At 40.0% G+C, this 25,016-nt stretch overlaps 1 protein-coding gene across 10 annotated transcripts in view; it reads right to left on the reverse strand.

Moving 5' to 3' along the window:
• Positions 1-25,016, reverse strand: part of PTPRM (protein tyrosine phosphatase receptor type M) — a 668,229-nt gene that overhangs the window by 128,930 nt on the left and 514,283 nt on the right. For 6 of the 10 annotated variants that reach the window (XM_080683127.1, XM_080683124.1, XM_080683123.1 and 3 more), the window contains 3 exons: positions 4,065-4,216; positions 538-612; positions 281-307 (listed from right to left, as the gene is read on the reverse strand). In XM_080683127.1, the coding sequence (XP_080539253.1) occupies positions 281-307; positions 538-612; positions 4,065-4,216 (254 nt within the window). The remainder of the gene's footprint in view (positions 1-280; positions 308-537; positions 613-4,064; positions 4,217-25,016) is intronic. The other 4 variants (XM_080683128.1, XM_080683126.1, XM_080683125.1 and 1 more) reach the window with 1 other exon arrangement.

Consider the following 25,016-nt stretch of genomic DNA (forward strand, 5'->3'; position numbering starts at 1 on the left):
AAGGGACAATACTGGAGCTGGGATTGTTCATTTGAGCCTTTTGGTATCATTTCCAACATGCATGAGGCAAATCCTTCTTACCAATAGAGACTACCTGGAGAGAGTCTTTTTATTATCTACGCCCCCACTCCCCAACCCCCACCCCAGACCACCCACTACCCCCGTGTCCTACTTGCAATCACTGCATTGTACAGAATTAAAACTCCATTCTCCCAAAGACTGGCCACTGACTCTCTAAATTACTCCTGCAATAAACTGTGATAAAGGGAAATGTTCTCACCTAAAATTGCAGTTGGCACAAATGGGTCTGTCATACATCATAAGCAGGTCAATGCAGAGAAAGTAAAAAGAGAAAGAACAGTAAATGATTGATGAAAGGCCCCCCGATATTCCCACAGAAAGCCATAGAAAGCACCGGGTTATAAGACATCAGACACATTAAGCTCCTAAACCATCATGAACAGACAGCAAGGCGAGCACTGACTGAGTCTGACTGCTAGGGCTTATGAAAGACGAAACCATGGAAAAATCTGTTACCTGGGTAATAGGAATTAGGCACCGACGTACTCAGTGTGTTTGTTTTCATTGTAAAGGACGATGGCGAAGACACAGCTGTAAGTAAGAGAAAGGCTAGTCAGCGGATGCAGAGGCAATAACACCTGGAAGCATGGCTCTCGGATCACTTCCAGGGACGCCAGCTGGAGCAGACGTGGCTGCACAAACACACAGGTTTACTGAAGTCCCCGTGGTAAATACTACCGTTTCTGCTCTCTCCAGGGAACTAGTCTTTTAGAGAACAAGCACCCTCTTATCACTTCAGCTTTTCTTACCCCACAAATGAAGAAAAACCAATAACCACAGCTGCCATTTTGAATCTAGAAATTCATTAGACTTCTACTTTGACTTCTAGCCTTTGCCTGTAAATTCTACTATCAAGTTGAACTGATTTTTCACAACTAAGAGTATGAGCCTGTGTCCACACATGGTTTTTATAACTTGCAAAATCCCCTCCTTCCTCATCTGTTGGGTACGCAGAGAGCTGCCCGCCATGCCATGCCCTGGTTTATGGAAAATAAAGGGGAGGTTTTCTGTGTGCTGCATGTCAGGTCAACTCTGCAGGCCCACATATTGTCCTACTTGTCTTTTCAATCCATATAAAATGCTCTTTTTATTTGAAATATTCCTCTAAAACTCTCAAGATTCAACCTCTTCCTCTCTATCCTTAAGAGGAAAGTCAATCCCATCTAATTTATCTGAGACTCCACTGTAATTGAGTATTTTTCGTTTTTAGTTTGCTAATTCCCTTCAATGTCTTAATTGATTAGTGCTTTAAAAACACTTTAATCTCATTAAAGTGTTCAGATAAATAATTTGAATGTGCCCAAGCAGGTTAATGTAAGTCTAAATTTTACTTCTGTGATGAAGCCATATGATTTATTAGGTGTTGAGTTCCTACCCAGTTACATCACTGTATTATGGGAACCACTACCAAATCCCGATGATATTGTATGCTATCTTTATTCTGATGACATGCTAATATATTTAGCTCTCCTGGAGAAGTTCCTTTAAGGATGGTGTTTTACCTGCATTTCTGTTTTTAAAGTGTAGAATTAGTGAATAATAGAGCAGCAACCAGAACCCAGGCTGCCTATTGTTTACAATATATTTTTCTAAAATAGAAAAGTATCACATTTATAATGCATGTTTATGGTAAGCTGCCAGGAAAAAAGAGAGCAATTGATGAAAATAAGAACAAAAAACCTGAGTACCTATAAAATATGCAAGGGTCAGCAAGAATAATGCCTATTACCCGCAGACATTTTTACATGGTTGGTAAAATGTGCAAAGCAGACATAAAATAACCACGTTTATTTTCACCTTTAAATAAAAGGTATTTTAAATACTTTAGGTTTTTAGTACACAACTTAATCTCATTCCCACTATACCTATCTATTTTCCTCATTTTTATGTACAACTCCCATTTACTTTGGTGGATAGATGATATATGCTTGTGCTTATTTTTAAATTGTCCAATCTCATTTTTCGCTGTCGCATTTCCAAAAGGTACTCCTTTCCCAACTGCTAGCACTTTCTCCCAGACATTCTCAGATTTGTAATAGGTTTGGGGCTGGAACCTCAGTGGCCTAAGGAACACTTTTCCTCCCTCAGTAACTGCTCTCTTATTTTAAAGGCATTAAGAGAGAGAGCATTATGATAAAGTTTACTATTGGAGTCACTCCGGATAGATGGAATTTGATGAGATCTACTCATTGCTCAAAGAGTGGGAAGAAAATGTAATGCCTATTGCATTGTTTCTTCTATTGGCTACATTGATGGGAGGCTCAAAATAATGCCTAATAGCAAATGAGCTGGCTTGGAAGCTGACGTTGGCTTCTGCAGCAGTCCCTCTCTGCATGAGCATTTTTGGATTGCCACAGATACATTCACTTTTGAAAAAGTAATATCGAATTAAATTTCCTGTCCAGAGGCAAATATCCCCTGTTGTTCAAACTTCACAAGCCTAGAAAATATTAATGTAGGTCTCTGCTCTTTGGGCAGGTAATTCCAAGTAAATTTATGCGTGAGGAATTGCACCATGAAATAGAAAATTTGGGACATTAATGGGTTATCCTAGAAAGTAAGAACATGTGGCTCCCTACATAGTATCATTCAAGAAATAACTGCAACTACAAAAATTCTAACCTTGTCTTGGGTGGGAAGGGCTTCTCCCATACCAGCCCACAACAGATGCATCATAAAGTGAAAAATGCAATATGTAGCTTGTGCTATACCACAGATTCTGTCACCTACATTGAAGATGACAGGACAGGGCTAAGGACAATGACTAAGGACAAGGAGTGCTGGGCTGCCCACTGGGGTCAAAGTTATTTCTGCTGAACTCCTGCTCCACCAGGCTAGAGCATTAGGATAAAGTTTATTGTGCATAAATGTAGCACCTCTAAGTAGGAATAGGTGGACAACTGTAGCCACCACAGAGAGAAGTAAGCAACTGAACTCTATGAAGCTTTGCTGAATGTAGGAGAAAGACAAGGCCTGGGAGAAGGCAGGTGTGGTGACCACATGGTGACTGGAGAGAGATGTGGATGGGGGGAGGCGGGGGCTGCAGAATCAGAACAGGCCCAATGGGTGGTCAGGACACAAGCACACACTGTCCACCCTGCAATCTGCCCTCTGCCGCAGAGACCAGATTCCTGTGCCTCTCAGCCATGAGGTTCCCAGCCTTTACACACTTTTATTAGTGCACTTTTATTCCATGCCCATGCTATCCTACAGCCTGATCATGCAGCCACGGTGAGCAGCCACCTGTGGCATGGATTTCACATGGTGAATAAACCTCTGACCTTGAACCCAACAGGGCCATGAACCACAGGCATACACCATGGGATTTACTTCTGGTTTCTGAGAAGATCACCAGGGACACAGCAACTGCTCATTTTGTATTTCGTATAATCAACATAATTGTTGGCTTCCTGAAATAATGCCTTTACCTGGATCACAGGTGTTAGTATGGGAAGGTATGAGCTGAGCTCGGCTAACCCACCTGGTGTGAAATGTAAGACTTGTGAAGTGGAAATACAGTTTAACTTATTAATTGCCACTGATAGCCCTATAATAAAGGCAGAACCTGTCAGCTAAAAAAATCATCAATTAACTGGTTACTGGCATTTAGTGAACTGTTTTATAACAGGCTTCCCACGTGTAGTTCAACACCTGGTTAGCTTACAAATAGCATCTAAACAACAAAATAATGATGAGAAGCATGTGCCTTCTCGGAGAGGAGGAAAGCCCTTGCTCTCTAAGTCTTTCCAGAACCGTAACTGTGGCCTCCTTTCCTCTGGACCTACCACCTGTACCATGTCATCACACCCAAGCAACCTATGGCACATGCAGAAGTTTCCAGGACTGTTTAAAGGGACTCGAGAACCCAGTAAGACAAAAAGAAATTCTTACGCCATTTTTTGGGTTTATAAACCCCCAGTTCTATCTGGAATTACGGAGAAACCACAGAGATGGATTAGAAGCCAAGAAACATGCGCACTTACATCTCCCGTTCAGGTTGTGGGTGTCCATGAAGGAGAATGCCTCGTCACAGTTGGTGCCTTGCTCGGCATAGCTCTTGTCCATGGAGTTCACCATCACGGTCATCTCCTGCCGCGTGCTGCTCATTGTCTCCTTCCGCTTCTTGGCTAGTTTCCTTGGGACAAAGAGTTCATTATGTAGGCATGCATCTGAACAAAAAATGGGATGCTGACATGTGTATGGACAAACGATCCAGAATAACTTCTATTGAATTAATCGTATTCATTTATAACATTGATTTGTTGTGCCTTCTAGCTATCAGGTTCTCTGTCAGCTGCAGAGAGATGGAGATGAAAATCATCCACTGCCTATCCTCAAACATTCCCACCGTGATGCTAGGACTGTATGGCCTAGAACTATGGTCGGCAAACTGCGGCTCGCGAGCCACATGCGGCTCTTTGGCCCCTTGAGTGTGGCTCTTCCACAAAATACCACGGCCTGGGTGAGTCTATTTTGAAGAAGTGGCGTTAGAAGAAGTTTAAGTTTAAAAAATTTGGCTCTCAAAAGAAATTTCAGTCGTTGTACTGTTGATATTTGGCTCTGTTGACTAATGAGTTTGCCGACCACTGGCCTAAAACATTAGTTTCTGTTCTCGCTACTATAAGCTAAATTAAAAAGGACAATGCCCATTTTAATGTAGTAAAACAGAATCATTTTCTATTTACTGATATGCTTCTAGTTACTAACCTTTTACTAAATTATTTTCTTCATTTCCATATTCAGTGCCCCTGAGCAGATCCCCCTAGTACGTATATTTGCCAAACATAACTCTAACAGTCTAAGGATGAATCTAAGAGGCATATGGTAGAACTAATGAGCAGAGTGAGGTGAGGAGTGCATAAAGGGAGCAGGCGTGATGCAGAGCCACACAGGGGAGAGGAGCCCAGGCCGTGGGAGCTCTGGAGGGCAGTCCTCAATTCCCAGATAGCTACGGCACTGGACCAAACCCCTCAGGAACCCAAATTAGTTTCCCCATCAAAGTTTCTCAACAGAGCAGAAGGTAAAAAATTCTCAAGCTGTTGGCTACCCTGGAAAGTTGAGTAGCAATGGAAGAGGAGGCAAAGGGCTGAGGAAAGCAGAGATATTTCCAGTTCTTCTGGAGGCACAGTTTAACACTGGCCTCTACATCAAGCATGTTAAACTCTCGTGCATGGTTTATTTGGCCCGTGTTAGCCTTTGAATTTGACATGCTTGCTCTACATCCTTCTCACTGACCACCAAAAGCTCCTAAAGTTACAGATAACTAGACAAAAGCCATAAACTTAAGGGAAACTGACATACAAATAAACAGATCAAACATGTCTTTATAGCTGTTACTACCAGAGCTGGTTTTATGCACCAAAGACAGACAAAAATAGAATTAGAGATGGTATAAAGTGAAAAGTTTTAAGAGGACTATGGCACCATAATACTTAAAATATTATGTCCCAAAATATTCTAATTGTGCCTAAGCACCTAGCAACGTTTACCAAAGAAAATGGCAGCTATTGACTCTGATTGACCTAGGACACAACAGAATTTAAAATAAGCCACATAATCAAAATCACCCCCATATTAGGTGATTGCTAATGCAATATAAGGCATTGACAACATTAGACCATATGGATAATCTTTATCATCATTTCCAAATGCCACATAACCCAAATGCTTTCTTGCCTGTAGTTATAATAATCTTTTAATATCTTACTTTGAGAGCAGAACTGTTTCATTAATAAGTTGCCCTTTTTAGTTCTAAAAGTTGGGAAAAATCACCTATAACTTCTATGAGAGCGTTAAAATTGTAAAGATTTTGAAAATTAAGCCAGTGTCACTCCTCTGGGCATTGGCATTTTTCTCTCACCAGCGTGCAGAGCATGATCACCTTCTCCAGAGCCCAGTTTTTCTAGGCAACGATGCTCATCTGAGAGGCAGGCTGGACTTAGATGTTCTCCATAGGTGTTCTGGACAGAGGCAGCACCAGGATCAAGCTGTGGTTATAATAACACATTTTCTCTCCCTTTCTAAATTTGCTAGCTCATTGGAAAAGCATTCTTAGGCCAGGTCTCCCCAGGAACACTCCAGAAGAGGACTGAGATAATTAGCCCCATAATTCAGGCAAAATATCCCCATTTTGCTGGAATTTCTTTGACTTGCTTTGGACTAATTTATGCTGATGATTGCCTCAATATTTTCTTTTTTTCCGCCTATGAAGAAAGCTATAGCCAAGTTCACTGACTTCCCTTTTTGTCTTTTCTTGCTTGCATTCCTCTGATCCTTACAGGTTAGGGCAGTGGTTGGCAAACTGTGGCTCATGAGCACATGTGGCTCGTGAGCCATGGTTTGCCGCTCTGTCGACTAATGAGTTTGCTGACCACTGAGCTAGACTCTCGATTCCAATAATTACAGGCTGTTGTTCCTTGGGATTAAGCCCCTATCCCAGTGGTCGGCAAACTCATAAGTCAACAGAGCCGCAGTTTGCTGACCACTGGGTTAGGGAATGACAGTGAATGTACTTCTGGTGTTGTTGGTGGGAAGTGGTGGTGGATGGGAGGATGTGTGCACCAATGAAATGCTTATACAGGTGAAGCCCTTTCTCCTCTATAATCCTCCCCAGGTGTGAACTAATTTCAGTGATGTCACACTATACACTTTAATGGTGATCTTCTTTAAGCACAAAAAGAGCCTTTTAAGGACTCAAGAGAACCTGTTCAAATCAAACAGAGATCTTCACATGAGAGACCTACAGCTTTAAGCTCATATCCATTAAGCACATCCTCTATCTCCATGATCCTTCTTTAAAACCCAGCTCACAATGTGCTCAGCAAGGCTTCCTGCATTAATCTGTCTCACCACATTTTTATTGGCATCAAATGTCACAAACACAAATACCTCACAAGGGCCAGGCAAGTGGCAAAAGTGAAGCAGGCACAAGACAACAAGGAGAGGTGGAGACTAGAGTAATGGAAGAGGGTAACAGCCACTTGGCTCCAAAAGTGATACCTCATGGAGGTCCCAGACATTGTAAATTTCAGGAGAAACTAGAAATCCAGACTTTATGTGAACTTAAAAATATTTCAAGTGTCATCAGATACTAGTAATTCAAATAAAAATAAAATAAAATAGTATGGGGCCCAAACAAAGCATGTTTGTGGGCACTTCTGCTCTCTGTTAATAATGGCAATTAGAGGATTATATTGGAATGAAAGGGAGTGGAAATTAACCTACAGTGCACAAGTGGTATCTCTAAGTGTCATCTCATCTAATCCTAGTAACCTTATAAGAACTATTCTTACCTCCCGTTTTACAGATGATGCAACCCCATAACTAAATATTAGGTTTTGAAAAGTAGGATTAATTTACTAGCATCTAACCAATGCTTTATACAAAGCAGGTGGTACCCAATATTCTTGTTAATTGAAGTAGTCATTGTCATACCAAACCATTAGAAAGGAGAGTTGTTCTATAGCCTAATTATCAAAGTACCTTGCCTTGTTATGAAGGGTGCAAGTTGTTGCTTGGGGTTTTCATATGTTCTTTCTTATACACAGCCTGATGCAGTAGTCCATCTATATATATAAAAGGCTAATATGCAAAGTGTCCCCTCAGGAGTTCGACCGGGAGACTGGAGTTTGATCGCTCTCTATGACGTGTGCCGACTACCGGGGGTGGCGTGAAATGAAGGAAGGCCCCGGCGGGCAGCCAGCAAAGGAAGGCCCTGCTGGCAGCTGGAAGGCCCCGATCGGCCCTGATAGCTGGCCAGGCCTGGGAACCCTACCTGTGCACGAATTTCGTGCACCGGACCTCTAGTAATTACATAATGGCTGAGGAAGGCTAGATTTGGAATTGAGGCTTGGGAATGTCTGTATATAAACTGAAGTTTTCTCTTTCTCTTTTGCTCTCTCTTATAGGCTTTGTGTTTCCAATCTGTATTTTTTTTCAAGTGAAACTTCAAAAACTGCCAGGAAAACTTTGTAAACAATGAAATAAAGTGTTTTGTGCAGAGAAACTCATAAAGTGGAAGCAATTTTCTTTGCAATCTTATCTAAAGACACAAGTCAATTTATTTCCCATTTGATTTTTAACAAATGGTTTGCCTGAAATATTTTAATCTCAACTCTTGAAACTTGAACTGCATGAATCTCAAAGGCCCCTGTAACAACAACAACAAAAAAGTTTCTACCGACATGAAAAATGAATCATAAAGAATCAGAGTTTACAGTTCAGCATGCAAGAAGCTTGGAAATCATCACTCTGTCCTAACAAGTAAAAAGCTGAACAAAATGAAATCAACAACTCTTCTTAGACAATTCATCAGATAATTGAGGTCCCAGACACACCACTGACCCCCAAATTACAGAGACAAACAGGTAAATACAGAGAATTACAACTCACCAGAGCAGAAATCTCAGTGAGAACCAGCAATGGGGTAGGAAAACCTAAATCCTAATTGACAAATTATTGGAGGTTCAGTGTGGACAAGTCTGAAACTTATAAACTTCAGGAGGGTCCATTGTTAGGGGCCCCCATACTTTTGTGAATCTTACCTTCAGGAGCCCTACAAGGTCCTCACAGTAGAGAATGAACAACCCTCCTGCCCCCCAGCCTCTGGCACAAAGAGTAGGAAAATATCCATTTTGAAATACAGATAGTGAAAGATAGATTACTCTAGCATTAATTGAAAGAAAGCAGGAGTAGCTATATTAATTTCAGACATAGCAGATATCAGAACAAGAAAAGTTATCAGGGCAAAGAAAGGCATTCCATAATTATAAAGGGGTCAATTCTCGAAGAAGACTTAACAATCTTTAATGTGCGTGTCTAACAGCAGAGCATCCGACTATGTGAGGCAAAAACTGATAGCACTGCAAGGAGAAATAGATTAATCCACTACAATAGCTGGAGACTTCAACTCCCTATCAGTAATGGACAGATCCATAAGGCAGAAAATCAGTAAGAACATAGTTGAACTCCACAGCTCCATCAATCAACCTGATATAACTGACATCTATAGAACACTTCATCTGACAATACTAGAATACACATTCTTCTCAAATTCACAGAGAACATTCACAAACATAGATCACATTCTGGGCATAAAACACACTTTAAAATAGAAATAAAAACAGAAATCATGCAATGTATGCTCTCAGACCACAATGGAATTGAACTACAAATTAGTAAGAGAAAGTTAACTGGAAAACCCCACAATACTAGTATGTGGAGACTAAACCAAGCACTTCTTATTTATTTATTTATTTATTATTTAATCAGGTGCATTTGCCTAAGACTTTGAATCAAAAGCTAATAACACAGAGACATAGGGTGTCCTAACATTTCTTTTTTTCACCTCTTAAAATTATTTTTATTATTGAAAGTATTATAGATGTTCCCATTTTCCCCTCCATTAACCCTGTCCATCCTGCTTCAACCGCCTCCCCAGGCCTTCACTGCATTATTGTCTGCATAGAAATCCTGGAAGAAACCACAGGCAGCAAAATCTCAAACAACTCTCACAGCAATATATTTGCTGATAGATCTCCTAGGGCAGTGGTCGGCAAACTCATTAGTCAACAGAGCCAAATATCAACAGTACAACGATTGAAATTTCTTTTGAGAGCCAAATTTTTTAAACTTAAACTTCTTCTAACGCCATTTCTTCAAAATAGACTCGCCCAGGCCGTGGTATTTTGTGGAAGAGCCACACTCAAGGGGCCAGCGAGCCGCAGTTTGCTGTCCACTGTCCTAGGGCAAGGGAAACAAAGAAAAAAATAAACAAATGAGACTACATCAAAATAAAAAGCTTCTGCACAGCAAAAAACCCAACAACAAAATGAAAGGGATCCCACTGTATGACAGAATATATTTGCCATTGATACATCTGATAAGGGCTTAATTTCTAAAATGTATAAATAACTCATACAACTTAACAAAAGGAAGATAAATAATCCAATTTAAAAAATGGGCAAAGGATCTAAACAGACACTTTTCCAAAGAGGACATAGATGACCAAGAGACATATGAAAAAATGCTCAGTCACTAATCATCAGGGAGTTCCAAATTAAAATGACAATGAGGTATCACCTCACACCTGTCACAATGGCTGCTATCAACAAATGACCAGTGCTGGCAAGGATGTGGAGAAAAAGGCACCCTAATACACTGCTGATGGGAATGCAGACTGTGCAGCATATGGAAAACAATATGGAGTTTCCTCAAAAAATTAAAAATGGAACTGCCACTTGACCCAGTGATCCCACTTCTAGGAATATACTCTAAGAATCCCAACACACCAGTCAGAAAGAATATATGCACTCCTATGTTCTTAGCAACACTATATACAATAGCTAAGATCTAGAAAGAGTCCAAGTGCCCATCAGTAGATGAGTGGATAAAAGAGATGTGGTACCATGCAGCTATACAAAAGAAGAATCTCCTACCCTTTGAGACAGCATGGAGAGACTTGGAGAGTATTATACTAAGCAAAATAATCCAGTCAGAGAAAGACAACTATCACATGATCTCACTTACATGTGGAATCTAATGAATAAAATGAACTGACGAACAAAATAGATCCAGAGACTTTGAAGCGTGGAACAGACCGACAAATCTCAGGGAAGTGGTGAGGTGGAAAGAGATTAACCAAATAACTTACATGCATGTATGCATAAGCTACGGATAAACCATGCACTTGAGTCAAAAAATAAATCTCAGGAGAAATTTAAAAGATATTTTAAACTACATGAAAACGAAATTTATAAACACAGTTTATTAGTCATTGTTAAACTTCTCATGCTCTCTGCCTTCATGGAAAAGCTGTACTGAGCTAGCTGCATATTGATTGCACTGCGTTCCTGCCACCAGAGCTGACGCTTACAAAGGAGCTGCTAGGCTCATAAATCAACCAATGGGCTGAAGACCTACCCAGGCCAATAGGGGTGGCACAGCTATGTCCTCATTTGCATCTTTACCAACCAATCAGGGTAGCTCCATTCTGACCAATTAGGATGATGCTGTTTGGACCACCTGAACCATGAAGATTTGGAGTCCTCGTTTGCATAGAAATGGACCAATCATGTATTAGGGGGCCAGGGGCAGGCACTTTTCTCAATATCTGTCAGCTTTAATTCTGCCTCAAGGAAGTACGTATTTAGTTTCCATTGAAGACTGAGTTTTCCCAGCTGGAGCTATAACACCTGAACTGAGCTGCATTGCCCTGGCCACTGCAACTGTCTCACAGTTGAGCTGTTCCACAGTCAAGCTGCTCCACAACTGAGCTGTATCACAACTGTGCTGTTTTCAGCTGGGCTGTTTGATAACTGAGCTACAGCCACTGATTAAAGTCTCTCCCCACCCCACAGTACCCCATATTGGTTACTTCTGTTGGTGTTGAATTTGGGATGATGGCCTTTGATTGACACTAATCACGTTCCCTGTTTATTGTAACTCAGGGTTATAGAACATGGTTCACCAAAAAGCATTACTGCCCCCTCTCTGATCCCTACCAGAGACCCTGACACATTGGGTTATGTCGACAAAGATCATTTCTGGAAAATGGCTTATTAGCACTGAACTAAAGGTCAGTTATTGATCTCAGAAAAGTTGTCTTCATTTTTAAGTTATGTCATTTAAAATTCTACAGAATGAAAAAACTTGAAGATTTGTGAATCCCAAGTAGACATAAGTATGAAAAGACTTTCTGGTCTTGGGTTCTAAAATTAAATGTGTGCTTACACTTGATTAAGGACTGGTGCAGATGTTGGAACCAAGAAAAATATTTAATTTTTCTCACAATAGGGATAACATAGATATTGGTTGAGTCAAAGAATTATACATTATACAAAATTGCCAATCCATCGGAATAAACCAAAATGAATAAGGAAGAGGCAACTGTCTTAAAGATGGCTCTGTGATAATTACCAGATAATGTTGTTTTTAAAGTGAAGAAGAATTAAAAAAAAAAAAAAACAAACAAAAAACACCACACAACTTTTTTTTTTTTTTTTTGTAGTAATTTGAATTTAACATTATTCATGTAACAGTCTTGGAGGAGAAACCTTTGGGTCAATCCTGAAATGCACTTATCACCCTCCTTCATTTCTACCTATGTGCTCGGGAACCTTTCTCACTTCCTTAGATTATATTTCCTACCAAGGAGAAATCCCTTCTGAGCCCCACTTTCCCCATCTACCCCCTCATTCTACATTGGGCGCATGTTCCCAAGGTGAGAGCTATGTCTTATAACTGTTTTTTTTTTTTTGTTTTTTTTTTAAGCTGGGCTCCTTCAAACACATGCTGCAGAAAGAACCAAGAAAAACACACATATTCTGCTCTCCCAAGATTCACCCGATAATAGAGCCCTTGGGAATAACCCAGCTCACATTAGCACCTAAGGTGATCTCCCAAACCAGCCCAAGATTTTAAAACACTAAAAAAAGTCAGCAATAAAAAGAACAGACACAGTATCTGTCCTCCTTAGTAATACTTTTAGTTTTATTTCTCATCAGGGCAATATAAACCCAGAGGGACTGGAACCAGCGATGGCACAAAATATATGAAACAGGTACAATCCATAACAGAGCAACGGGAAAAAAGTGACATTAGTGATAGTGGGTCTCGTTTACAGTCAGCTTATGTTGCTGAATTCCGTGTGTGTACATTATCTTGAATTTAATGGTTTCAAAAAATGTCACTCTGCAACAAGACTAAATTGGTATACTGTTGATCCTCTATCAGACTATAAATATAAGTGAGAAAGAGAAGACTTTTTAATGCATGTCATATTGGAATAGTATCTCTAGTTTTCTCTTGACAAAGTTTATTAATTTCACTAAAAAACTGAAATGCCTCTAATAAAAACAGAGCCAGCTATTGGTGTCGGCACAGAGGGAAATTGGAGCTCAATAAACAAGAAAACTGCATATTCTGTATCTTAATTTAAGCAGTGACATTATCATAAAATCCAGGTGACCCCTTAGATATTGCAGAACTAATTATCCAGAAAGCTCTATTCTACCCATCAGCAGATGGGTAGATTTAAAAAAATGTGGTACATCTACACAATGGAATACTACGCTGCTGTAAAAAAGAAAGAACTCTTACCCATTCGCAATAGCATGCATGGAACTGGAGAGCATTATGCTAAGTGAAATAAGCCAGTTGGAGAAAGATAAATATCACATGATCTCACTCATTTGTGGAATATAATGAACAACATAAACTGATGAAGAAAAATAGATCCAGAGACAGAGGAGCACTAAGCGGACCATCAAATCTCAGAAGGAAGGCAGGAGAGCGTGAGAGGGGAGTTAAGAGATCAACCAAAGGACTAGTATGCATGCATATAAGCATAATCAATGGACACAGACACTGGGGGGTGAGGGCATGTGCCGGGGTTGGGGGTGGGAGTGGCTGGGGAGAGGTCAATGGGGGAAAAAGAAGACATATGTTAATACTTTAACAATAATAAAAAAATAGAATTACAAATTTAAAGTTGCAGAATAGTTATGGGATGTAAAGTACAGCATAGGGAATACAGTCAATAATACTGCGGTAACTATGTCTGGTGCCAGGTGGGTACTGGAAATATTAGGCGGAACACTTTGTAAAGTATATGACTAACCACTATGCTGTACACCTGAAACCAATACAAAAGAATATTGAAAGTAAACTGTAATTGAAAAAGAAAAAACACAATAAAAAGTCATCTGTTTAAACATTAAAAAAATCATTCTATTCAAAGTTTAAAATATAGCTGCGGATTAATGTATTCAGGAACAAATAAAAGCTACTTCCTTAGGGGCTCTAACAACCTGCATGGAGCATAGCAACTAAAAGAGAGTGCTCCAGAAGCACCGGTGTTATCCCAGGAAGGGAAGTCCTCTATGCTGGGATCCAGATCTCATTCGCTAGGCAGAATGGCCCATCGAAGATGTCTGCCTCCTAATCTCAGAAACAGTGAATATATGGTAGGTTACATGGCGAAGGAAGTTAAGGCTACAGATGGAAATGAGATTGCTAATCAGCTGATCTTAAAATAAGATTGTTCTAAATTATCAGGGTGGTCCAGTCTAATCATAGGATATCTTAAATATTGAAAGAGTAGCAGGTCAGGGAAATGTGGTGTGAGAAGGACTCAATCCACCCTGGCTGACTTTGAAAATGGAGCATGGGCCACAAGCCAAAGAATGTGGGCTACTTCTAGAAGCTGAAAAAGGCAAGGAAATAGATTTCCCCCTAGACTTTCCAAAATGGAAAACAGCCTGCCGACACCTTGATTTGAGCCCAGTGAGACCTGGGTCAGACTTCTAACTTATTGAACTATAAGATGATAATTTGTGCTATTTTAACCAGTACACTTATAGAAATTGTTATTGCAGCAATAGGAAACTAATACAACTGCATTTAATCAGTGTCCAGAATTTTAACATTTTAGCACTTATAGGCATTCTTTTTTTTTTAATATATTTTATTCATTTTTTACTTATAGGCATTCTTAAAGTCATTTGACTGATCATTTGGTCTTTCTAAAACACCTATTTATCTATCAACCATTCTCCCCAACACAGGCTTACATTTTCTTACTAATTTATCCTAAATGATTATTTCATTGTAAAAAATGCCATTTTCTCTGTGGAAAAATATAAAAATCACACTTTAAAAGTATCTACCTCTGATTTTGAATTTGTAAGTTTCTATTTTTTACAGACAAAAGTATCAAAAGCAAATTAGATTTATTTTAGATTTTTGGTACATTGGCAATGCAAGGTTCTTTTTAATGAAGATGCGAAAAGCATTTGGCTATTCGCAGTTGACATACTGTGTTTTTGTATATACCTGAGGATGTGTGAGGTTGAATAGTTTTTCAAGTGTTACTTAGCTACACATTACTATTCTATAAATTGCCTATGCATGTTTTATATCAAGTTTTTGATTTAGCTTGTTTATCTTGCACTCTAGATATTTTTATATCTATAGGCCCCTAATACTTTGACATATAAGCATTAGAAATATTTTCTCCTAATTTATAGTTTTTTTTTTTTTAAATTCTCCTTATCGTGTCTTTAGGTATACAGAAGTTTATAATTTTGATGTATTCAAATTCATCAATTATGTGTATTAAGATTTTAGGAAGTTCTCTACTTTGAGGTCATAAATATATTCCCTTATATATTAGTAGAGGCCCAGTGCACAAAATCATGCACATGGGGGGGGGGGGGATCCCTCAACCCAACCTGCACCCTCCTATAGTCTGGGAGCCCTCGGGGGATGTCTGACTGATGGCTTAGGGCAGTGGTTGGCAAACTGCGGCTCGCGAGCCACATGTGGTTTGCCGCTTTGTTGACTAATGAGTTTGCCAACCACTGGCTTAGGGGAGTGGGGCTAAGTCATTAGTCAGACATCCTTAGCGCTGCCATGGAGGTGGGAGAGGCTCCCGCCTCCACTACTGCACTTGCCAGCCAGGAGTCTGGCTTCTGGCTGAATGGTGCTTCCCCTGTGGGAGCACACTGACCGCCAGGGGGCAGCTCCTGCATTGAGCGTCTGCCCCCTGGTGGTCAGTGTGCATCATAGTGACCGGTCATTCCACTGTAGGGCTGAAACTGGCTCTCCAACATCCTAAGGGGTCCTGGAGAGAGGGCGCAGGCCAGGCTGAGGGACCCCACCGGTGCACGATCTGGGCCGGGGAGGGATGCAGAAGGTTGGCCAGCTGGGGATGGACTGCGGGAGGGCTCCAGGGCATGTCTGGCCCATCTTGCTCAGTCCCAATTGGCTGGGCTCCAGCAGCAAGCTAACCTACCGGTTGGAGCATCTGCTCCGTGGTGGTCAGTGCACGTCATAGTTATTGGTTGACTAGTCAACTGTCTGTCCCCTGGTGGTCAGTGCACATCATAGCGAGCAGTTGAGCAGCCTTAGCATATCATTAGCATACTAGAGGCCTGATGCAAGAGTAGGCCTTCCTTCCCCCAGCTGCCAGCACCGGCTTCCCTCTGGCACCCGGGACCCCGGCTTCCCTCACAGTCCTGGCTTCGTCTGGAAGGATGTCTGGTCTAATTAGCATATTACGTTTTTATTATTATAGATTACGCTTTGATTGGTTTAATGGCCTACCGGATGACCAGACACTTAGCATACTAGGCTTTTATTGTATAGGATTATGTATCAACGCCCTTTCTTTTCCTAGTGACAGAGACAAAGGGGATAAGTTAGGTGCTGGTTTGTCAGATATGGAAGAGAGAGAAGCAGACAGTAGAGCTAGAGATGGTGGTAAAAGTAGGTGACATAGGTCCAGAAGCAGTGGCTGACCTGGTTCAATGATTACCCCTTGCAGCCAGATTGTGGTCTCTAAATGCCATTTCCCACTAAAAACAACCAGAGTTTCTTAGAGAAATGGCTAATTCTAGTCATGGGGAAGACACTGCACAAGCTGAGTTGAGAACATCCTGGGCATATGGAAAATGGAAGAAATTCTCGAAGAGTTCTGGAGTCAAAAGAAACAAGAGACAATGCAAAAGGGGCTTCTATTGGCCAAAGATGAGATACTCTGAAAATCCAAACATGAATTACTGTGGAGTGTTCAAACATAACAAATACATTGAAAACCTGAGTCCATAATGACACTACTGGTCACTGTATAAAGACATTATAGCACTAATTCATTCTGAAACTGGAAAATAAAGGAATAAAATACAATAAAATGAACTAAACATTTATCTCAGGGTTCCTACATGAACTGTTTTAGGGTAAGCAAACAGTGGAGAAGAGAATGGCACTAATACAGAAGAATGACAGAATTAGGATGTTACTATTTTGAAACACCTAATAAAATAAGAGATCTATTCTGGGCTATCATCTTCAGTAGCTTAAAAAACCATTAAGTGATAGGCTGATGTGGAACTTTGTAATGGATGGATCAGGTTGGAAAAACCACCATCCACTAATCAGTCTGAGCATTATGTGCTCCCCAATTCAATGCTATAAAGAGTACAAAGCATTACCTATGAACAAGTCTTACCAAAATAAGACACCTGAATCTGATTAGGCCTCTAGTTCTTGCCCTAATTCACAGAAAATATAGATAATAAAGGACACGGTAAGTGATATTACAAGAATGCATCACCCAAGTTCAGAATGTGGGGAATTCTATAGGATGAAATGGTTTATTTAATAAATAAAGGAGATATGGATAGAACCCATTATTCCAGGCTACAAATGAGGAATCATTGATCAAGGGTTAGGTGACTTGTCATAGAACCAGAACAAAAATCCAGGTTTGTATGACTTTTAATTCATTTTTTCCAGGACACTGACCAAGAACTATAGTTTGACAAGTTGATAGTAAGAACTAAGGCTCGCATGGATAATTTGGTTTTCCATGTTCCAGTGAAAATTTGTAGAAAAAGGAATTGAGATGCACATGCCCTATGAAGCCATTGGAAAGACTGTTCCAAGTGCATAGTTCAAAAAGCACCAATAAAGCAGATTTTCGAAAAGAAAAAAACAGCTTCCTTTTTAGTTGAGCGCTTCATACTGAAAAAGGGTTCTTCTTTTCCTCATTGACTCTCTTTTATCCTTTCTTGTGATTAAAGAGTCACGTGATTTAAATAAAAGGAGAGAAACTGAGCCTACTCAAGTGATAGCCCTGTGATTTTTCGGAGCAAAAAACACCGACATGAAAGACTTTTTCTGCAATGTATGACAGACTTTCAAATGATCTTTCTCAAACTAATTAGCATTTTAGAAAAATTGGGTTTAATGATTAAAGAAGCCATCTGCTTATCTGGGAGCTGACTGGTGAATAATGCTGGCAAATTTCAGGGGATATGTATCCCACAGGTACTGCATTTTTGATTTTTGAAGCAAAGAGAAAAACTCTACTACCCCCTGCACACCACCAACTAATTCAAACATATGACCTGTTTGTGTCATGCTATGGTGCCCTTCACTCACATCAAAGAGTTAAAGGGGAACAGACACTGGGTAGAAGGTATTTGAATGCTCCTCAAATATTATTTACAGTCCTCCCTCAGTATCCAAGGAGGATATTAACATCTTTGGATGCTCTCAGGTCCCTTATATAAAATGATGCAGTGTTTGCATATAACCTACATCATTCTTTGATATACTTTAAATAATCTCTAGATTACTAATAATACCTAATATAGGGTAAATGCTACATAAATAGTTATTATACTATATTGTTTAAGAAATAATGACAAGAAAAGAATGTCTGTACATGTCCAGTACAGACAGCCATTGTAGATCTAACTACACAGTACATGTCAGCAAACAGGGTAACATATTTTCCCAAATATTTTTGATCTGAGATGGCTTAAAACTGCGGATGTGGATCCCACAGATATGGAAGGCCTACTGTGTATACAGAGAAGAGATTTATGGCTTTGTTTACTTTCTAAAACACTGTTCTTCCCCACCATATTAAATGGTATGACAGCAGACATATATTGATATTTGACATAAATCTCAATTCCTAGATTCTGTGAGGTGTTGTCTTCAGCAGTTTGAGTAGTCAAGACTCCTGGGGGTGGGGAGAAAGCACAACTGGGCCCCAATCATCCTCAATAACATGCAGGTTTTTTTTCAATTGTGTAACTTTGAGTTGCTTTGGTGGCTGTGCAGGGGATGTCCTATCGTGAAAGGTCTGCTGCCTGGATTATAAGGAGAATGCTCAGCACATCATTCTGCTATTGATGTTTAGAACTAAAATAGTTACGTGAAAAATATCTAATATTTGAGACTGACTTATATTAATGAAGTTGAAAGTCTTTCCTTAACTATGCATTGGGAAATAGGTTGATTTTCTCTCCACCCACTCTAGGCCCCCATACGATTTTATTCTGACTAGATATAATAATCCATTTTTACATTTACTACTCTATGGCTATACCTTTCAGAGTTTATTTATAACTAGAGGCCCGGTGCATGAAATTCGTGCACTTGGGGGGTCCCTCAGCCTAGGCTGCACCCTCTCGCAGTCTGGGAGCCCTTGGGATGTCTGACTGATAGCTTAGGCCTGCTCAGCCATCAGTCAAACATCCTTGGTGCTGCTGCGGAGGTGGGAGAGGCTCCTGCCACCTCCGCTGCACTGGCCAGCTGTGAGCCCAGCTTCTGGCTGAGTGGCACTCTGTGAGAGTGCACTGACCACCAGGGGGCAGCTCCTGCATTGAGCGTTTGCCCTTTGGTGGTCAGTGTGCATCATAGAGGCTGGTCGTTCGCCATTCAGTTGATTTGCATATTAGCCTTTTATTGTATAGGATTAGTCAACCAACTTTGAGAAATACACATCAGGTGTGAGCTGCCTATAGTGAAGCCCCAGTGTCCCTCTGTGGAAGGCTTTGGAATTGAGGGTGAGAAGCTGGGACATAAGGCTTAGATAAGAAAAGTTATGCTGAGCAGTAAATAATATATTAGGGATTACTAGGAAAACAAATTTTCCATTTTCTCTTATCTCCTTATACTTCCATCAGCCCCTCCCTCTCTTCTGTCAGATGAATACTTCTTAGTTCACCAACTAAAGAGCAGCAACCAGAGGGACCCCCACCCCTCCCACAGTCAGTTCTGGCTTTGTATATGAAAGACAATGTTTCCCATATGTATAAAGAAGAGAGCAAATCACTTATTTTGTAGGTTGATTATGGGGATTAAATGAGAATATAGGTAAAGCATATTTGGTGATCCTTGGTAAGGACTCAGAAGATATGAGGGAAACGTTAGAACCCTTTCTAACAGCTGAATGTTGTTTTAAACAATAGTGCTGTTTCATCTTGGATATTTGTGCATCCATAAAAGATGTTGTTATGACTATAGGGCAATATAATTTTTCAGTATTCATTCATTCATTCATTCATTCATTCATTCAGCATTTCATATGTATCCTCTGTGAGCCCAGCACTCTGCTAGCAGCTTGGGATACAGGATGAAGACTAATTGCTTCTGAGAAACTCATAGCTACTAGGATAAATGGGAGTGTAAAAATAACTATAGAAGCAACAGCAAAACACACCAGGCTCTACAGAGTACCAGGGAACACAGGCAAATGAGAAAATAAACTCTGGATTATCATTTGGGTAATGTTTTTCTTCTTATCTATTTCTATCCTACTGCTCTGATGGTAGTTTGCAAAATAAATGCCCTCTCAAATCAGCTGGGTGAGGGGATAAACAGAAGAAAAAGAGTTCATGTGTAAGTTAAACTATTTTTCCAGGGAAAGCACTTGACTATTATTTCGCTTGATTATTATCACTTTGTTCATTGGGATCTTATCTCCTAAGGATTTTATGATGTACTTAGTGAGTAAATTGCCCTCACTCCAGGGTTCTCATTAATAATTATAAAGGAGATGTTGTGTTTACTAGTACTAATATCCATCAGCATATAAATGCTTACATTTTGTCCAAAGTAAAATTTGGTATTAAAAAATCAGTAATTCAAGGGATGGTCAAAGAAAACAGTCTGATTATAAAGTCAACAGTTAGTCACAAGTGTCAAAGGAGATGCCCCCAGGTCTGGTCTGACCCCACAGTTCTTACACCTGGTACTATCCCCACCGCCTACCACAGAGCCATGTTAAGACTTGGCTCTTTTCCCCAAGGAGTCTTTCTGAGAAACTATAGCTTTTCTAACTCAGAAAGATAATGTGGATTTAGTGTAGCAATCCACTACACGTTGGGTTTTTTCCTGGTTCTCTCTTGACAGTTGCTTCTACTAAATTAGTTCAACATGGGGAATGCACCAGCCTAGATAATGAGAGCATCAAGTGTAAATGTCTTAGCCGTTCCAAAAGAGAGGAGAAAAAATAATCATTGATCATTTGTGTGTGTGTATGTGGTGTGTAATGAAAAGCAGTATTTAAAAAAAAATCCTCAACTGAGCATAGATCGAGCCTGCAACCTAGGTATGTGCCCTGACTGGGAACTGAACCTGCAACCTTTTGCTGTACAGGACGATGCTCCAACCAACTGAGGCACAAGGTCAGGGTGAAAAGCAGTATTTTTGACTTGCTCTGCTAAATGGCTAGAATTATGTAGTGTCTGCATGCCCCCCAAAGCAAGCTGGTATGCATATTTGAAAGAGATAAATTCAGAACCAGCAGAAATACTTTAAAGTTTCTAAAATCATCACTCACAGATTCTATATATTCTTGCTCTTTTCCCCCCTGCCTCTCTACACTTTTATATTCTTCTTCCCCTTTAATTCTCACTATTTAAAAAAAAAAACTTCATATTAACTTTAGCAGTTCTTCTTTATAATAATCTAATGCTCTTGCTATGTAATGCTTCCTCAGTGCAGTACAAGGCGAGCACCCAGAAGAGTAGAATTTGTAAAACAATGCCTTCTCTGGAAGCAGGTAGACTTCAAACGTCCTGTGAGGGTAGTATTGCTGCCTATGAGGGAAGGAACTCTACTGCTCAGGACCCCTTCCACACCCTCAGTACGCTGGAGGACATCTGGCTTTTATCATCTATGGGAAGTTTTCTCTTCCTCCATCTTCAGAACCATGAGTCAATTCTCTTCCCAAGGATAGGCTCACAGCGCCGGGAATTCTACTGATTCTTTGGAGAGTAGCATACCACTGTTCCAGGCAAGAGCAGCCAGGAGAAATGGCAGGGTGTGTTCCCCTCAACTCTTTCCTTTAAACCGGCAGCAGGCTAAGACCCCATTACCAATTCTTCAGGTACAGAATGGTGAAAGAGGAAGGCAGAGAAAAATGAGAATCAGAAAATTTTTCTTGCCATTGAGTGCCACACTGCCCCTTTGCCATGGGCTCCCCGAGTCCCCCACGAAAGCAACAGTTAATCTGCTGTTTATTCAAAACCACCTACAGAAGTTAATGGACAGTTATAAACTAATTGAGTGCGGCTGTGGTGCTCATTCATCTTGCTTATTCAATTTAACTCCCTTAGTCTTCCATAAGGCACAGTGTCCCTGCTGCTCATTCAAAACAGTCGCTTGCTGCAAGAAAGGCACTGGAACAACAGGAAGCTAATAGTTTAACTGTTCCTCTAAATTTGTTTGACAAAACTGACGTTTAGTGCATTATGTCACATTGTCGGTAATCTGCGATTTACCCCTGGGCGTGCAGTGGATGTTCGTTTTATTTACCTCTCATAGTTAAAAGCATAATTAATATTCCACCCTGTAACAAAGATTAGAGATTTGACAAACATTGTAATTTAAATTCTCCATTATAGCAAACATTAAAATCAAACATCTTCCACACGCCCCACTGCATAAAGGACACGTGTAGCTGTAATTTAACTTTTTAGTTTTTAATACCACAAACTAATTTCTGCTGTCAGTTTAATGAGCTGGAAAACACAAATCTTGCTGCTCTCCGTGGGGGCACGGGCTGTGAGAGATGAGCCAACGGGGGAGAGAGCACCGATGATTTCTTTCAAAACCTATTTCTGAATGCACCAAACACATTGTATATGTGTAAGCTAGTAACATGCAACATGATATGATGGATCCTTGAAACGAATTTTAAGTTTGAAAAACAGCTGCAAAAAGAAAGCATTTCAAGAGAGAGAAACAAAAAAATTACTCTGGTATTTTTTGAAGTAATGGTGTGTATGTGTAAGGGATATATGAAGTTACATGCAGATACTAACCACAAATAAAACAAACCAACAAAGCCACATTTCTGCATCTTGAGACAAGCAAGGGATCTTCCAGAACACAAAAGGTGGAACAAGGTGGCCGGGCCTGCTGAAGGAGCTCTCAAAGAAGCATCACTGTGCCTCTAATACATGCTAATTTCACTAGACTCTCAGGTTCATAAATTTTATGTGACTGATTAAAATTATTGTATGTAGAATACCTTCAGGCAGCTAAAACGGCTCATTAAACAAGGAAGCTAGCTGGGAATTATCAGTAATGTAACAAATTTGTATACATAACTGTGATGTCTTCTGAAAGAACGGAGGAGGAATATTTAAGTTCTCCTCCTCCACTGGAACTGGGCTCAGGAGGGATGGGAAGAAATGCCTTCATCTCAGAGCTTCTGGCTACTTCTGCTCTTCCTCCCTGACACGCAAAAACCCACTGACTTGTCAACTTCAGCATGAGACTTCATTAGTCACTGCCAACTTCAATCTGTTCCAGTTATTTTACATTCACATCCCAGGAGGAAACGTACTCTCTGCTGCAATTTCGGGTTAAACCAAAGATAAACTGATTCACTTTAGAAAACGACAAGCCAGCAAGTTTCAACTTATACTAATATCATACAACACAGAGAGAAGTATGTGTAAATATCATTAACCTTGCCACAGTATCAAATGAAAGATACAGATAATCTCCAAGGCATAGGTTTCCAAATGGCCCAAGAGTCAAACACTCTCCACAAAGATGTTTCCACAAGCAACACAGTTCTAGAGTTAAGCACATCCATTTCCTTTTACCCACGATGCACGCAAGAGCCCTTCAAGATCAATTTTCAAGAGAGAAGTCGGTTATTCTCCCAAACATCCCATCCCAGCAGCACTGGAGGAGTTACTTGATTATGCTTGATGAACATCAATAGTTGGCTTAAAGCATCTACAAGAAAAGTCTTTACCAGTTCTTTGTAAAAAAGAGCATCCATTTCTGTGGGATGCCTATGCTAGTAATTGTCCACAAAATGCTAAGGCATGATCCATGGAAATTATATGTCACCTTGTGACTCAGAGATGGTTTGTTGGGCAAAAAGTTAAGTAAAAATATACCTGGATTTTGCCCTGGCCGGTGGGTGTCAATGGTTAGAGCACTGGCTCATGAACCTGGGTTGTAGGTGCAGGTTCAATTCCTGGTCCTGGTAGGTTGGGGCATGTGTCTCTCTCACATCAATGTTTCTCTCTCTCTCTCTCTCCCCGCCCCCCCCCCCCCCCCCTTAAAAATCAATGGAAAAATATCCTCAGGTGAGGATTAACAAAATCAAAACAAAACAAAACAAACAAAAAAACTCGGAAATCAAAAACTTTGTAACCAATTTCTCCTCTCAACAGAAAATGCATGAAGATACCCTTCTCATTATACCCTACTGGATTTTAAAAGTAGTTATGAATTTGATGTGAAAAATTAGGGGTATTTTACTTTCTAAATTTGCATTTCATTGCTTATTAATGAAATTGAACAGCTTTAAATACATATATTGACCATTTGCATTTCCCCTTCTATAAAACGACTATTCATATCCTTTGCCCATTTATCCACTACAGTCTTAGTGTGCCATTCATGGATGTGAATGGATTACATTAAGAATATCAATATAACATTTGTTACTCAACATTTGTTGCCTTTACTGTTTTCTCTCCATTATCTCATATTGCAGTTGCTCTCTTCTTCCACCTCCACAACCACTTCTTTCCATCCTTCAAGGATCCGTTTCTTGCCACATCTCACCTTTGGGTCAATAGTGACCTCACTTTTCTCTGCACACCAAAGCAATCATTATCCTCACTTCCTCCTGTCTTAATTTATTATCTTTCAATATGTATAATGTCTTATGAGATCCAGGAGGTAAGCAACTATTTCTCACACTTTCTAGCCTTAGCATATTGCCACAAAACAATAGCGATCTTAATCAAACATACTGTAATGCCAAAAAAATTAACACAGTTTTAAAAAATCGTTGCAATTTTCCTTTCCCTGAAATATAGTTTCCCGGAGAAGAAAAATGTCATGAAATACAAACAACTCTTAGATAATAGAAATTCATTATGCACCTAGATGAGATTATTTTATGTTACGTACTACAAGCTGACATTATGTCCTGAGATGAACAAGTAAGTAATTATGTATGAAAGCTAACAGTGTGCAAATGGAAATATTTTTGGCAGACATGATATCCACTGAACATAGTGGATGTGTCAAATTATTTTTATACTTCAAGCATAACACGTTCCAAACATAACTATATAAGAATCACAGCAATACAGCAT

Source organism: Plecotus auritus (assembly GCF_963455305.1).
Source record: "Plecotus auritus genome assembly, chromosome: 8".
Lineage (NCBI taxonomy): Eukaryota > Metazoa > Chordata > Mammalia > Chiroptera > Vespertilionidae > Plecotus > Plecotus auritus.